This window comes from Gambusia affinis, linkage group LG05, assembly GCF_019740435.1.
Source record: "Gambusia affinis linkage group LG05, SWU_Gaff_1.0, whole genome shotgun sequence".
NCBI lineage: Eukaryota > Metazoa > Chordata > Actinopteri > Cyprinodontiformes > Poeciliidae > Gambusia > Gambusia affinis.
In genome coordinates, this window is record NC_057872.1 from 31,350,399 (window position 1) to 31,366,032 (window position 15,634).

The 15,634-nt window shown below is 45.7% G+C and overlaps 3 protein-coding genes across 9 annotated transcripts; 1 reads left to right on the top strand and 2 right to left on the bottom strand.

Annotated features, from left to right (window-relative positions):
* Nucleotides 1–764: 764 nt before the first annotated feature.
* LOC122830617 (zinc finger protein 2 homolog) lies at nucleotides 765–7,147 on the bottom strand. 3 transcript variants are annotated; one of them, XM_044116112.1, is made up of 9 exons: nucleotides 6,868–7,147; nucleotides 6,385–6,448; nucleotides 5,085–5,758; nucleotides 4,177–4,488; nucleotides 3,541–3,622; nucleotides 3,188–3,438; nucleotides 2,554–2,637; nucleotides 2,296–2,470; nucleotides 765–1,548 (listed from the first exon to the last, which is right to left on the bottom strand). In XM_044116112.1, the coding sequence occupies exons 2-9, from the start codon at nucleotides 6,428–6,430 to the stop codon at nucleotides 944–946; spliced, it is 2,229 nt and encodes a 742-aa protein (XP_043972047.1). In that variant the 5' UTR covers nucleotides 6,431–6,448; nucleotides 6,868–7,147; the 3' UTR covers nucleotides 765–943. The 3 variants fall into 3 exon arrangements, with proteins under 3 accessions (XP_043972047.1, XP_043972046.1, XP_043972045.1); XM_044116111.1 differs by having other exon boundaries at nucleotides 765–1,545; nucleotides 6,355–6,448; XM_044116110.1 differs by having other exon boundaries at nucleotides 6,355–6,448.
* An 835-nt stretch (nucleotides 7,148–7,982) lies between these two features.
* mrps12 (mitochondrial ribosomal protein S12) lies at nucleotides 7,983–9,298 on the bottom strand. Of its 4 annotated transcripts, none has more exons than XM_044116117.1 (3): nucleotides 9,130–9,298; nucleotides 8,610–8,657; nucleotides 7,983–8,430 (listed from the first exon to the last, which is right to left on the bottom strand). In XM_044116117.1, exons 2-3 carry the CDS (start codon nucleotides 8,653–8,655, stop codon nucleotides 8,048–8,050), a joined length of 429 nt encoding a protein of 142 aa, XP_043972052.1. In that variant the 5' UTR covers nucleotides 8,656–8,657; nucleotides 9,130–9,298; the 3' UTR covers nucleotides 7,983–8,047. The 4 variants fall into 4 exon arrangements, with proteins under 4 accessions (XP_043972052.1, XP_043972053.1, XP_043972050.1 ...); XM_044116118.1 differs by having other exon boundaries at nucleotides 9,074–9,283; XM_044116115.1 differs by having other exon boundaries at nucleotides 7,983–8,457; nucleotides 9,130–9,278.
* Nucleotides 9,299–9,421: 123 nt separating this feature from the next.
* Nucleotides 9,422–14,745, top strand: zgc:153896 (uncharacterized protein LOC569930 homolog). 2 transcript variants are annotated; one of them, XM_044116114.1, is made up of 5 exons: nucleotides 9,422–10,068; nucleotides 11,813–11,958; nucleotides 12,037–12,660; nucleotides 14,115–14,337; nucleotides 14,409–14,745. In XM_044116114.1, exons 1-5 carry the CDS (start codon nucleotides 9,825–9,827, stop codon nucleotides 14,474–14,476), a joined length of 1,305 nt encoding a protein of 434 aa, XP_043972049.1. In that variant the 5' UTR covers nucleotides 9,422–9,824; the 3' UTR covers nucleotides 14,477–14,745. The 2 variants fall into 2 exon arrangements, with proteins under 2 accessions (XP_043972049.1, XP_043972048.1); XM_044116113.1 differs by having other exon boundaries at nucleotides 14,115–14,745.
* The last annotated feature ends 889 nt before the right edge of the window (nucleotides 14,746–15,634 follow it).

Genomic DNA, 15,634 nt, shown 5'->3' on the forward strand with positions numbered 1-15,634 from the left:
CTCCTGATGGTCCGGTCGACCCGGTTCTACTGGAACCAGAACTCCATCATCTGCTCCACCTGCAGCTGCTGTGGCTCTGAGTCAAACCAACCTGTTCCCCTCCTGGCCTGTGGGGGCGCTGCACCAACAACCACTGAAGGAAACCACACAAAAACCTCTGAAGACACTGAGAGCAACTTCCTTCTTCACCAGATGGAAACAAGATGGAGGCGTCAGATTTTAGTGTTGGAGGATTTCTCTTTAGTCTTTGGCTGAAGACCAGGAGACATTTCTGCTGCTAGCGCTAGGCTAGCAGGTTAGCTTTGGTTGGATTTACCCAGAATGCCCTGCGCTGTAGTCCACTTCCTGCTTTAGGAGCGGTCTCTGGTCCGCTTGGTGTTCACATTCAAACCAACCAGAGTTCACTTCAACCGAACCCAGACTGAGGTTTGGAGGACCAGAGGTCAGAGGTCAATTAGCGTTCACACCTCACCAACCCAACAGACTGGAGTCGGATCAAAGTGAATGATGCAGCCTCAGGGAACCAGATTTGGGTCCAAGTGGGAGAAAAGTTTCCACCTTCAGGAAACTGGAAATAGAGAATGTAGCACTGCGCCACCTGGTGGACGCCTGAGAACAACAGAACCAGGCTGGACCGTATTGGATTTGGTGGAACCAGCAGAGAAGAACTTTTACGCCCTGATCTGGGCGTAAATTAAACGACCTGTAATTAAACGACCTCTGACCTCTGTGGATAAATGAGATTCAAACTCTTCATCAGAAACTTTCATTTGGATCAAATTTTTATTACGGAGAATCTGATTATTTTGAGTTGAACGTCTTGGTCCGGCTCTCGGCGTGCCCTTGAGCAAGGCACCGATGCATCAGCTTTGTTTGGCCCTTCTGAGCTCCTGTAGGAAGTTGAGCAGCGAATCTCTCAGGTCACGTGACTCTGAGGTGACCTTCATTGGTTTTTCGTCGACTCTGCCGCCGCCGCCGGGTCGAGCTGCGGCTCGTCGGATTCGTGCTTCCTCATGTGCTTCCTGAAGATGCGGGCGCCGCTCAGGTTCTTCTTGCAGATGCTGCAGTAGTAGGGTTGCGCGTCGGAGTGCACGTCGATGTGGTAGGTGAGCTCCAGCGCGCGGCTGAAGCTCTTGCTGCACAGCGGGCATTGGTAGCGGACGCCCGAGTGCGTCAGCTGGTGGTTCTTCAGGACGCACAGCTGCTTGAAGGTCTTGGGGCAGACGGAGCAGCGGTAGGGCCTGGCGTCGGTGTGGACGCGCTGGTGGCGGCGCAGGGCGCTGGAGAAGGTGAAGCTCTTGCTGCAGACGCCGCAGGTGAAGGGCTTCTCGCCGGTGTGGATTCGCTGATGCTCTGTCATGTGGACGTGCTGCACGAAGCTCTTCCTGCAGGTGGGGCACTGGAAGGGCCGCTCGCCGGAGTGGATGCGCAGGTGCTTCTGCAGCGCCGAGGCCTTGAAGCAGTCGCGGCCGCACACCGGGCAGCAGCTCTTGGATGTTCCTGTGGAGCCGCCGTCTGCCGGCGGGTCGGAGCGGATCTTTGGACCTGCTGGAAACAGGAAGGGTCGGTCAGGAGCTGGTGGGGTTCGACACGCCGCGGTCAGGAAGCTCTGCTGACGCATTTCAGAAAGATTTCAGTGACCTCTGACCTCTGGTAATGTTCTGATCCGGTCCCGATTCAATTCATTCCTAAACAATAGCCTATCTGTACTAAAATTATCCTATAGAAGGCGAATACCAGCTTACACAAAGCTAATGCTAGAACATGTAATGCTAACAGTAACTTGTACTATCCTAAAGTTAGCCTATCCAAGGCTAATGGCAGCTTACACAAAGCTAATGCTAGCCTATCATGGCTAATAGCCAGCAGATGAAGTAGCCAATCCAGTGGGTGACCAGGGTAGCCATGCTAGTCACTAGCTCCTCCAAAGCTAACGCTAACTGACTTTCTGCTCAGTTAGCAGTGCTGCTCCATCAGATCGGCAGCTTCATAGTGGAAGTAGTGTCTTGCTACCAGGAAGTAGCCACCTGCTACCAGGAAGTAGCCTCCTGCTACCAGGAAGTAGCCACCTGCTACCAGGAAGTAGCCACCTGCTACCAGGAAGTAGCCACAGCTGGGAGGAGAATCGTTTTAATTTTGTCCCTGATCTTGTGCCGTATGTTATTTATCTGATGAAACTGGAACCTCAGAACTAATGAACAAAGATCAGAACCGACCCGGCCCGCTTTACTGGTCTACTGGGAAATCTGGAGCTCAGGCAGAACCATGTGAACCGGGTCAGAACTGTGGTCGTACCGTGGCGCTCTGGTTCCCAGCGCTCTTCCTCTCCATCAGAGTTGATCAATCCGCTGACATCCTCTTCCTCCCTCTGCTCGCTTTGGTTTCCACCCTGGTCGCCGTGGTTACCGGCAGGCAGCACGGCATCAGGGACGAGGACGGGGTCAGAGGTGGAGGGGTCACCGGGTCGGCACTGGAAGGAAACAGGAGGAGAAGTTTCACGTTCAACCAGAACCTTAAACCAGTTGGAGACTGGTGAGTAAACTGGTTCCTCACCTCTTCCTCCACACCTTCACCCTCCTTCATCATCATCACGGTTTTCTTCTTCTGGCCGCCGGTCCGCATGTGGAACCAGAACACCTGGAACAGAACCCGGGTCAGCAACATGGAACCCAAAGCAGCTGCGGTCCCTGAACTCCACTCAGATCAGTACGGAGAGAAATCTGGTCCAATACTAAAAATCATAACCCATATTTATACAGTTTGCTTTCTGTCAGATTTTTTTAGACACTTTCTTTGAGCTGCCAACATCGACAAATAGGAATGCGCCTTCCTGCCACGCATCAGAGGAAGTGCCACCCCCGAACAAAATATGTAAAATGTGATTTGAAAACAATGCAATTAGTAAATCTGAAAAGTTTAGGTTAAACTCTTGCAAACGTGTCAGAAATGACTCAATATGTGTTTTTGATAGAAATGCATTTTTTCAAATGGTAATTTTTGAAACATTTTCTTCTCTTCCAATAATTTTGGAACCAATTTCTCTCCATAGCTCAACAGAACTCCTTAAGAACGTTGATCTTTTGGCTCATTGTTCTTCCATCAAACCATCTGGAGGTCAAAGGTGAACAACTGAAAGGTGGATCAGACAGAAATTGTGAACCCGGACAGTTCTGATGGTTCTGGTCACCTTGTCAGCCGGATCCGGCAGCCGGCCCTCCCTGATATGGACCCTCATGTGTTCCCGTAGCAGGCAGGGTTTCAGGAAGCTCTTGGGGCAGATGCTGCAGCTGTGGTTTCTCTTCTTCCTCGCTGCCGGACTCCTACAGGTCGTCTGGGTCTCCGGGCCCGGTGGTTCCGGTGGACCCAGTCGCAGGTTTTCTGAGACCTCCTGGGCGTCCAGGTTCTTCTCTGGCTCTGTTCTGAAAGGGATGATTGGGTCTGCAGAAGCAAAAACACAAAGAGGAAGAGTCATAAACCCAACAGAACCAGCAGACTTCTGGACCCAGATGCTCCTTGAAGCCAAAGTTCTGATTTTCTCACCAGTCAGTGAAGGTAGCGACTCGTCGCTGTGGCTCTCCACCTGCAGGGCGGCGCTGGTTCCGTCCAGAAGCTCGTCTGGGTTCTGGAACCAACAGAAGATAAAATGTTTCAACCAGCACCAGCAGTTCAGATCCAAACTCATAGGAACAGTTCTGGTCCATGTTTGTGACTTTTAAAGGGCCGGTATCATATAAAACCAAATTATTATTCCCTATAGTGTTGCTTTGATTCTTCCATGTTTCAGAAATACTTTAATCGCCATGGCAACCATTCAGCTGTTAAAATGCCTGGGTCCTTCAGACTAGCCAGCAGCAATTAGCAAACAGCTGCTGAGCTCCTTATGGGAGCTGCTGCTCAGAACGACGCTGGTAAAAACATTAAAGGGTTAATAGAGGAGCCATGTTGGGACGACTTTCTGGAGGCGGCGCTTCAGGAAGAGGAGGAGCTTCTTAAAGAAACAGAGGCCCAATTTCAAGGTGGTAAATCAGGAATAACTTTTTTTGACATATTTAATACATTCAGCATTTTCATAATAACTGAAGGAAACGGAGACCTATAAAACTGAAAACACATAATATTGCCCCTTTAAATCAGCTGGAGTTTAACGTTCAAACCGTCCAGTTTCTCTCTCCTCACCGGTTCTGGTGGATCTGGACCTGCAGGTGGCGCAGTGTCGGCCTGGCGGTCCAGTCGGCCGTGGATCTCCTGGTGCTTCCTCAGCGCTCTCAGCACGGTGAAGCGCGTCTTGCAGACGTCGCACTGGAACGGCCGCTCCCCCGTGTGGGAGCGCAGGTGGTCTTTCAGCCGGGATGAGCGAGTGAACGAGCGGCTGCAGATGTCGCAGGAGAACCGGGTCGCGGCGTGGTGGTGCCGCCGCTCGTGATCCTTGGCCTCTTTGATGGAGGAGAAATGCTCCTGACACAGGAAGCAGCGGAGAGCAGCATCTTCCTGCAGGATCAGAGAAGTTTTGGCTTAGCACTTCAGCACGTTTGCTAACTTTAGCACACTCAGCTTCTGTTACTCAATTTTTCTAGATAAATTTGAAGGAGCTAATTTCCTTGGCTATGAGGGAAACTTTCATTCCAATAAAGTTTGACATCTGGTTCAGGTTTTGGTTATTAGTGGTTAGGATTTCAGAGCAGCAGTTTACATTCATGCATGCTCTTATTTTGGAGTATGATTGCATATCAACTCTAAATCCTCTTCCCACATTCTTCACTGATGCAAATGATGTCATTCTCTGCCCAGAATGCATCGCAGTACGTCCCCAGTGAACGGTCTAAAATCTCCTGATGCTTTCTGACTGAAGCGCTACTGCGGCTAGTTAGCAACAGAGTTAGCAAAACTCAACAGGTTGGCGCGCAATGACAGATTTGACGTTGGACACCTGCAGACACACTAAACACCATGTTGATATAACGCATTAGCAAAATTAATATTTATGTTAGCCATACAGCCCTGGTTTTCAATAGTAATGTATCTGTATGGTGCATTAGCGGAATGGTTCACACTTTAGCATTAGCTTCCACTAATTGACCTCTGACCTTCTCCAAGGTTCCATCCGCGTGTTTCTGCAGGTGTTTCTTCAGGAGACTCGGCCGGTTGAAGCTCCTCCCACACAGTGAGCAGGGGTGGAGTTTGCGTCCCGTGTGGTTCCTCACATGATCCCGGAACGACGACGCGGAGGAGAAGGTTTTCCCGCAGAGCGAGCAGGAATGCTGCTTCTGCTCCTGGTGGGTCTTCAGGTGGTCGGACAGGCCGCTGCGGGAGGCGAAGCGTTTGGGGCACAGCGAGCAGCAGAACGGTTTCTCCCCAGTGTGGGTGCGCTCGTGCTGGACCAGGTAGCGGCGCTGGACGAAGCCACGCCCACACAGGGAGCAGCTGAAGGGTTTCTCTGGGGAGTGGATGAGGAGGTGGCGGCGCAGGCAGCCGCGCTGGGCGTAGCTGACGCCGCAGTCGGGGCAGGAGTACGGCTTCTCCCCGGTGTGGACCCGCTGGTGCACCAACACGTTCACCTTCTTGGTGAAGCGCTTCCCGCAGACGGCGCAGCTGTGCGGCTTGTAGCCGTAGTGCGTGGCAACGTGGTCGGCCAAACGGGCCGGGCCGGCGAACTCCCGGCCGCACAGCGAGCAGCGGTGGCGCCGTTTGGGTTTGGGTTGGTCCGAGGCCGGTTCTGGAGTAGAGCAGAAACTCTGGGGGTCAGGAGGCATCGGCGGGCCTGAGGGAACCAGAACACCATCAGAATGTGATCAGAACTTTCACACTCCAGATCAGATGTTCTAATCATGTCTAAACAGAACTGGACCAGATTCTGATCCGGTTCTGAGCAACACTGAAGGTTCTTTGTGGACTTTCACATTTCTATCATTCATCTTTTTTTAAATATTCTGATTGAACAAACAGAGAGCTGATTTTTGAAGAAAAATGTCGTTTTCAGCGATAATCTGCTTCACTGATGGTTTTTATTTCCGTTTTATTTTTGGTTGCTGTGCTTGAATGTTTAAGTTGTCTTCCAGTTTAATGTTTCGGTTTAATGAAAGTTTCTTGGTCTTGAAGTTTCACTTTATGCCGTTATCAATATATTAGTTGAAAATGGCCGCCTTCTCCTCCTGCAGCTCTTCCTCTCAGCCTGGAACCTGAGCAGCTCCTCCAATCAGGAGCCGCGTCAGAGCAGATCCCGCCTGTCTCTCCTATCTCTCCTCGTCTTCCATCCACCTGCAGTTATTCCGGATAGGCTCATTTATCCTGACATAGTGTCTACAAAATGTAATAAAAGTAGAAACTACTAAGAGTGTCCCAGTGTTAGTGACTTTCCTGCATGTTTGGGCTGAATGCACCTCTGACCTTCATCTCCTCCTTCCTCCTCTTCCACCTTCACTTCATTCATCATCTTCTCTCATCCAGGCTTCTGGAAAAACACACACAAGTCTCTGAAGGGTAAAGAAACAAAAATCCACAGCTTGATCTTAAACATGCGATTTTAAATCGCTCAAATGAAAAGGTGCTTTACAGCGATAGCATCTAATAACGAAACAATACTAATTAAGGTTTTTAATCAGATTAACGCATATACATCTTTAATTAACCATATTAACCATTATTTAAAACATCTGGCAACAAATAGAGCTTCGGCCAATCAGGAAACACAGTAGAGATCATTTCAGCCAATCAGAGAGCATTAACAGCTATCAATGGTACACCGCCAGCTAATTAGCAAATAAAAGCTGATTTATCTTAATTAAACCTCAACGCCAAGTCAGAAGCAAACCACAGCAGTAGAATGTAAAGTAATTATAGCCGAAAAATATCCACAACTGTCTCTTTTACCGTGAGAAATCCGGTCCACACCGGCCCGAGCAGCTAGCGTGGAGCTAATAGGAACAGTTCGGATGGTTCCGACCGTTAAAGGTCCAATTTGTTCCGTTTAAAGACGTAAACCGTCAGTTAAAGAGTTTCAGGTATCCGTGGCTTCATGTTAGAGGTTTTCTATAAACGACAACAGAGAAGAAAGAAACCAGAACCGAAACAACTGCAAGTAAAAAAGTAGATGCTGGAGCTCATGGGCTCAGTGCTGCCACCACTGGCAGGAGGGCGGAACTACAACAACAAACGTAACGGTATTAACAATAGAAATTAATTTCCTTTTAGAAGTGAACTGAAATTGTATTTTTTATTACGAATAACAAAATAAGAACAGTTACTTACGAATATTTTGTACGGTATAGTTACATAGTTTACATTCAGGTATAGTTTGATGATTTACCTAAGAGGAGATATATGTCGATTTGTTGAGACAAATATTTAAATGAACTAAACACTTTAGTGACACAGTTAGTCTGGCGTTGCCTACAGACTCTGGAACTGTTTCATCCTGTTAACACTGAAGAAAGTTAAAAGAAGTTAAAAAGCGGAAGTGGTTGTGTTTGTTGTTCTCCTCTTAACTCTTCATGTCAGATCTGCTCAAAAATTTAAGATTAAGAAATTCTTCACTAGCTTTTGATTGAGTTGTATTTTATGCTACAAGTTCAACATTATTCTTATTCTGTTTGCATTTTGCGCATGCCTTTATATTTGTACTGTTTTCAGCCGGTTGGTTGGACTGGCTGCTCTTCATGTTCACATCCATAAATTATTATTTTAGTAATTATAAACCAATTATTGAAATAATTGTCAGCTAGTTTAGTAATCTATTAATTAACTGGAGTGTAAAGTCTCAAAGATCATTTTCTGAAAGAGCACCCAGAACATTAATTAAATCAAAACAGTACAAATAAATCTATACATTTTACATGGAAGATGAAAAACATTGTGAGATATTTATATAAATGTGTGTTTCTGTGTCAAATGCATAAAGCTGAGAGCAAATTAAGTCTGAATCCTTGTAGCTGACACACGTCTTTCATTATTGATTTTTGTTCAGTTTCAGGCAAAATCAACTGAAGTTTGGAACCAAACAGTTTTTATTGATCATTTATAATCAAACACATGAAAGCAGTGTGAGCCTCAGCTACTGCTTCTTCTTCACCACGTGAGCGCAGTCATATTTTCCTCGAACCACAGTGAGTTTGACTCCGGGCAGGTCCTGGGTCCTGCCCCCCTGCACCAGAACCACGTTGTGCTCCTGCAGGTTGTGTCCCTCCCCAGGGATGAACACCACCGCCTCCTTCCCGTTGGACAGCCGCACGCGGGCGCACTTCCTGTTGGCCGAGTTGGGCTTCTTGGGCTTCCGGATCATCGTCTTCAGGACGACGGCTTTGAGTTGCGGCCGGCCGAACGTGGCGCCCAGAGTTTTAGGGGGAACCTTAGGCTTCCCCTGGCGGTGCATCTGGTTGAGAGTGGCCATGGTTCTGGAGAGGAGCGGCCCGGTCCAGGAGGAGGAGAGCCGGGTCGCTGCAGACACAAGGAGCAGAACGAGAGCTGCTCATGTTTAACCCAGAAGAATTCTTCATCACAAACACCTCAGGGAAAATATTCCAGCATATTTCTGTAGATATTGTTTCAGTTTCCTCAGATGTTTTTGTCCAGAGCAGAAAAACTTTTTCACCTTCCGCCTGCAGGAGGAAACTCACCGTGAATCAGCAGGTCCAGCACCGGTCTGAGGCTCCAGAGGGACATTCCTGAAAGTAAAAACATCACAAATCAAAGACAAATCCAAACAACACAGGATTGAATCATCTGCGCTCCTCTGGCTCCTTATTCCTAATATCCTGACATTCCTCATGTCAAATTCTCCCTCCAGAAATATTTATCCAGAATAGAATAAATCTGACCGATATCTTTATTTCAGATTTCACCAAAGCTCATTTCAAGGCCGGTACAAAACCAGAATCATAAGCGGTGGGGTCAGATTATTCCTGCTTGGATTCACTGCCTCATGTCATTTCTATATATTGCTAAATTAATTTCAGATTACACATGCCGAATTATGAAGAAACACAGACAATATTTAAATCAAGTTATTTTCTAAAGTCTCCTCTGGAGCATTTTATCAGGTAAAAACACGTTTCTCTTTATGGAGTCTGGTTAAGCTAACCTCTGTTAGCCTTCCGGTGCGGAGCTCCGACGCTTTCTTCGTCTAAAGCTACAAACCTGCTCAGATGATCCGGAACAACCCGTCCGAACCGAACACTACTTAGAATCCAGAACCTGATAAAAACATTTCATTTAACACTTAAATGAAGAACGTCACGCTGCAGCACGAATGACAGGATGTCCTTCATAGGGTAAAGAAACGCTTCCGGTGCGATTAACGACAAAATAAAAGACTAATTTCAAAATAAAGGCTTAATTTTCTAAAAAGGCTCGTGAGATCAACTCAAATTAATATCAAAGCTGTTAAAGCTGATTTAAATCTCTTTTGAGCATAATTAGAGCAAATTAAGAGTTACTGGCGTGATATTTGAGATTAAATGGATGAAATATTGTTTTATAAAAACTTGAAGTGGAAAATTTACTGCAAGAAATTTTAATTCTCTCTGTTCTTCCTCATCTGACTGGAGACAGGTCAGTCCATCACAGGACAGAACTTCAGGTTCTTTGGTCTTATTATCGATCAGAATATCAGCTTTAAGAATCTGATTGGTCCAGACTTATAAACACCAAGGAACGACTTTCAAAGTCCGTCTAATCATTAAAGTCGGTCCCGATAAGACCCATTAGTTCACAGTCAAAGGTCTGCTCCTCCATCAGCAGATCTGTATCAGGAACTGCTGCTACTCATTAACCAGGGTCACCTGCACAGGTGAGCACCAGCCGGACGCCAGGCAGTGGCAGTGAGGCTGAAGATGAGGCTGGAGATCTTCCTCGTGCTGATGGCAGCGAGCGGCGTCGGCGGGAAGCCGCTGAGCAGCAGGGAGGAGAAGAAGACCAAGCTGCTGCTGGTGTCGTTCGACGGGTTCAGGTGGGACTACGACCAGGACGTGGACACGCCGCACCTGGACCGCATGGCCTGGGACGGGGTCAAGGCCAAATACGTCACCCCCCCCATGATGACCATGACATCGCCGTCACACTTCACCACCATCACAGGTCTGCAGGTTAATTACATTACTAGAAGATCAGCAGGAAAGTCAGGAGCAATTAGTTAAGAAGAAGAAGAAGAAGAGCTTTGTCAGTCCACCAGGGGGGAAACCAACATTTCAGCACAGAGCAACACAAACCAAACATCTTAAGTTCTGGGTAGATGAACAGAAAATCCTGTTTAGGAACCACATTTTGGTTCGAGTCATTTCTTCTGTCAGTCAAACTGTTTTATTTGGGATGTTTTTAATTAAAATCAATAAATAAATTGTGCTTTTGTTATCGAGTCTTAAACCCAGAAATCCTCTTCTGCTAATCTACAAAAATTGGCGTCAAGCGTTTTGGTTTGTGCAGCACAAATTTTAAAGATATTAATAAAAATGTTTCCAGAGGTCATGAAAGGTCAACCACCTTCAAACTTCTTCAAATCAGACAAAATTGGTATCAAACAACTCGACTATGAGCAGCAAAGGTTTTATTTGTGCTGTTTTTGTATTAGCGTCTTTAAAATGCTAATAAAAAAATGAACATTTTTGCTGCACAAATGTTTGACATTGAATTCATTAGATTTAAAGAAGAAGGAAAGGAAAATGATCCGGTTCTGAAGCTCTACAGATCAGAACCAGTTTACAGGATAAGAAATATAATCTAATCCTGCATTCCTAGATTATCTCTGGATTATTGAGCACTGTCAGCTGCTCTGGGTTGTGTTGATCTTCCTGTTGGTAAGTGGAGGTTTATGGCCGCATTAGATCAGATGTTTGCCGATTCCTGGCTGATCAAACAGGAAGTGAAGGTTTTCATCTAAATGCGTCTCTTTGTTTCCTGCAGGAGACATGAGAAACATCTGAGCCTGAATCACTCAGGAAAAACCTGGATTTTCACCTCAGGAGGCCCAGAAATGTTTAAATCAAGAAACTTTCTGGATTTATAAGAGTCATACAATTCCAGCTCTTTAAAGGGTTGTAATTAACCCACACACATTATTTCTGTGCAGAAACGTTTGCTGAAGTATCAGTTTTTGTTTAATGTTGCCCCTTATTTTAAAAAAGGTTATAAGCAGAAGATCAATATGAAATCCGTCCTGTAAACGGATTTGATATCCTTTACAAATCGTTTTATTCACGCCGCCCGACAGAGACAGAATAAGTTTAGTTGTGATGAATTTTAAACTCACTGCTGCAGACACAATATTGTAAACATGAATCAACTGAACTCCAGCAGGAGGCGCCATATCCTGGCTGAAAACTAGGTCTGACTAAAACCTCCATCACACCCATTAAAGCAGCACTGACTCACTGAATTGGTTTGACTGGGACTGAACTGCTGCGTTAACTGGGTTGTGTGTGTTCGGTACTCATATCGTTAAGTTGTACACAAGTTAAATTTTACATGATCACTCTTGACATAGACAACAATTATCATGATGATTCCTTCAGAGGCAGTAAAAGAAGCATAATGTTTGGCTTCAATCCCGGACGAGCCCCCAGTTGGAGATTAGAGCCATGGTGGAAAATGGAGACTGAACACTGATGCAACTAAATATTTAGTAAGCAAAAAATATTTAAGCTAAGAACAAAAAATGCGAGACTTGGTAAATCTTTAAATGTCCCAATTTACCTGAATTCAATCTGATCACCACTACTTCACTCAACAGCCAAATCTAACCACCAGATGGCAGCATAACAGTGGACCATACAGTCATTTCTGTTGATTTTTCTCCAGAATCACAGAGCTAAATGTCTCATCTCAGGTAGATGGATAGAAGACCACGAAGTTGTCCACAACTTAATGTTCAACGAAACAACAAACCTGAAAACTCCCTTCAAAGAGACCCTGAAGAGGTCGGAGTGGTGGGACAACGGAGTGCTGCCGTTATGGATCACGGCTCAGAACCAGGCAAGTGAGGCGAGCCGGCCTGCAGGAGCTCCAAATGTGACAATAAACCAGTAAATCAAACTGATCTCCTTCTTTCAGGGTCTGAAAACCGCTTCGTTCTTCTTCCCGGGAGGCGCCGCCGCCTACAGGGGTCAAAGGGTCAACAGAGTTCGGCTGGCAGAGCCCGGCCATCCTTACACCAATGAGACAGAATGGAGGGAGAACATAGACACGGTTCTGAGCTGGTTCTCGGAGGAGGACTTCGACCTGGTGACCCTGTACTACGGCGAGCCGGACTTCGTGGGCCACAACAAGGGGCCGGACCACCCGGACAGGAAGACTGTCATCCAGCAGATCGACCGCACCGTCGGCTACCTGCGCGACGCCATCAGCCGGCATGGCCTGGACGACAGCCTGGACGTCGTCATCACTTCGGATCACGGCATGACCACCGTCAAGAAGCGGCCGCTGGTGGACGAGATCGTCCTCAACAAGTACCTGAACCTGCTGGAGCTCGCCAGCTTCGAGATCCTGGACTACGGCGGCTTTGGCATCGTGACGCCGCGGCCGGGGAAGGAGCAGGAGGTTTACGACGCTCTGTCCAACGCTCCCAATCTGACCGTCTACAAGAAACAGGAGATCCCGGAGAGTTTCCATCTGGGGAGAAGCAAGCGGCTGCCTCCCATCGTGGTCGTGGCGGACCTGGGGTTCAACCTGAACTCGGTAAGGCTCCGAGGTTTGGTTCTTCAGCAAACAATCAGTCCTGGCCCCAGTGGTGTTGAAGAATTGTTCTGCTCGTTTGTTTTATTATTAATACGTTATTCCGCGGCTTCAGAAAGACTCAGTTATCGTCTCTGTTCCCTGAATGACTTCCGGTTTATTGCGCTAATATCACCAGTGATGAAGTCATCTACAAGACCGTAGAAATGATTCTTTTAGCTAAAGTCCAATATTCAAATTGAAGTATTTCATTAAGCATTTTCGGCAACCTTTAAATCTGAAGAGGCAGTGAAAAAACTTCTGCTAATCTGCTAAAAGTAGAGCTAATTATTATTTTACAACAGATTACAAATCAGCAGTGTTTCTAAAGACTTCACCAACTATTTAGACCATTATGAAGGAAATTTAAGACCATGACAGTAAAGTACAAAAGTGGATATAATTACAAATAAAATATGCAAATTAGCCGTAAGGTCCACAGTGCCAATCTTTTTAGCCCAGAATGAACGCAGCATAAAACGAGCTGGAACAGAAGAGAGCTAATGGGAGAGACGATCTTTCTTCAGCAAACTGGTGATTAATTAAATATGCAACAAAAAAACAAAACAGAAAACAAAATGCCAGCTAACTAGCTAGCCAGGGTTTATTAGCAGGTAGTTAGCGGTAGCCTCCAGGCGCAGAATGCAACGAAATGTCTGCAAACGACTCAAATATAGAAAAATAAAAATTAATACCTGCGATTAACGTGTTTAATTTATGTTTTAAATAAATTCAAGACATTTTAATTTCTTACTTTTACACAAATTAAGACTTAATGTGTGGACACCCTGTCAAAGTAAAATCTGATTTATACAAAATATTGAGAAACAAAAAGATTTAACTAGCTAGCTGGCAAAGGAATTATTTTATTCAAGATAAAATAATTGAAGCCAGAGGGACTTTTAATCAAGTGACTGCATAAATATTCACTCAGTATTTGAACCGCAAATGGATCTTTAGTTCAGTCATAGCGTCAAACTTCTGCTAAATTTTAGCTTAGCTAAAAACACTTTAGCGCACTTAGCTTCCCCTGAGATTAGGGGAAGCTAAGTGCGCTAAAGTGTTTGCAAACACTTTAGCGCACAATTAGTGCTCCTAACTCGGCTGTTTTAGAAACTTTCAGTTGAATAAAGTTACACATCCGTGTTTTGGTTATAAACTATTAAGAATCATTCAAGCAGTTTTAGATTCATGCTCTTATTTTGAAGTTCGTTTCCTGTTCTCAGAAACTAAAGCAGAAATTAAGTCCTTCAGGTTCAGATCTCATTTTAAGGACTTTCTGTAGAGTCTGGCGTTTAAATAAAGATAAAAATCAGGAAATCAAGTTTTTTTTTCCAGATGTAAAATTGTTCAAGTGGAGTTTCTGGTCCCAGAGCAGCAGGTGAGGTCAAAGGTCACCCTGACTCTCTGTTTCTCAGAGGTTCATCGTCTACGTGAACAAAGGCGACCACGGCTTCCACAACGGGGAGATGGACATGAAGACCATCTTCCGGGCCGTCGGACCGAGCTTCAAGCAGAACTTTGTGTCCGACCCGTTCGACAGCATCCACGTCTACCCGCTGCTCTGCAGGCTGCTGCGCATCCAGCCGGCGCCGCACAACGGGTCGCTGGGGGTCACCGAGGTCATGCTGCGGGCCGCAGGTGAGTCCGCTCCAGCCCACCAGAACCACAACCAGAACCAGAACCACAGGTTAACCCGGGTTTGTCTGCAGGAGAATCCCAGAGGTCCGGTCCGTCTGCCGCTCTGCTGCTGACGGTCCTACTGGCCAGAGTCCTCTAACCGGGTCAGAACCGGGCCAGAGCTGCTCACCTGCACATCCAGCTGCAGAACCACTGAAGACATCAAAACGGATCAGAGGTTCTGGTACCAGAACGGTCCGTCAGGATCCTGCATGAAGCTTCTCCATTTTTCTTTAAAATCTGATGTTTGTTGAAACGAAGCGTTTGGACCAGAACCGAACCAAACAGAACCGACCTGTCAGCTCATTTGCATTCAATAGTTTACAGTTTTTACACTAAAACATGAAACTGATGAATAAATAATAATTACAAACAATTGTTTATTATTCATTTTGTTTCATTAAAACTTTTGATGCTTTTAACTCTTCTGACAGAAAGTTCTGGTTCTGGTTCTGCTGGTTTCTTCCTGTTAAACAGTCGTTTCTGTCCACTGTCGCCCCCTGCTGGTCCAGAAGTGAATGACTCAAAAAGAAATATTTATGAGCAACAAATTATTTTCATAAATTCTGCTTTTAATAACGACCAGCTTTAAATGTTTCTTCATTTTTCATATTTATACAAAAGACTCGCTTCTTCCTACAAAATCTATTTTCTCTTGTAATTAATTTTATTTTAAAATATGAACATTAAAATAAATTTTTGTGTAAATTGTCAGCTTTCATAATAAAATATTTTACGTTCAATTTAGATTGTTTGGTGTTTCTCGGACTTTTATTTTGGAAAACAGGGGGAAATAATCTGAACTTGATGCAGAAATGAGTTTTTAAAGTGCGTATCGATGGCAACTGAATTCATTTTTAAAAGATGTTTCGGAAGAAACAGCAGCTCATCTGCAGCCGCTTCTCCAGGACGCGACCCGCCGACTTCACCAGACTCAACCAGACTCAACCAGAGCGGCGGCAGGAGCCACGGCGGGCCTGGGTCCGGTCCGGTCCGGTCCGGTCCGGGGTCCAGAGACTTACCTGCTGGTCGTTTCTGAACACAGAAATAAAATTATCTCAATCGTCAAAAACAGGAAATAAAATCCGTTTCCTGAAATCCGGCCGCCGCTCAGTGAAGTCCAGACATTCAAATCAGACAAAACTGGAGTCAAACGTTTGTGCAGCAACAATTTTATATCATTTTAAAGATATAAAGAAATGTTTCTAGAGGTCGTCAGTGAACAGCAGTTCATGCTGGATCTGTGAATTTCATTTGA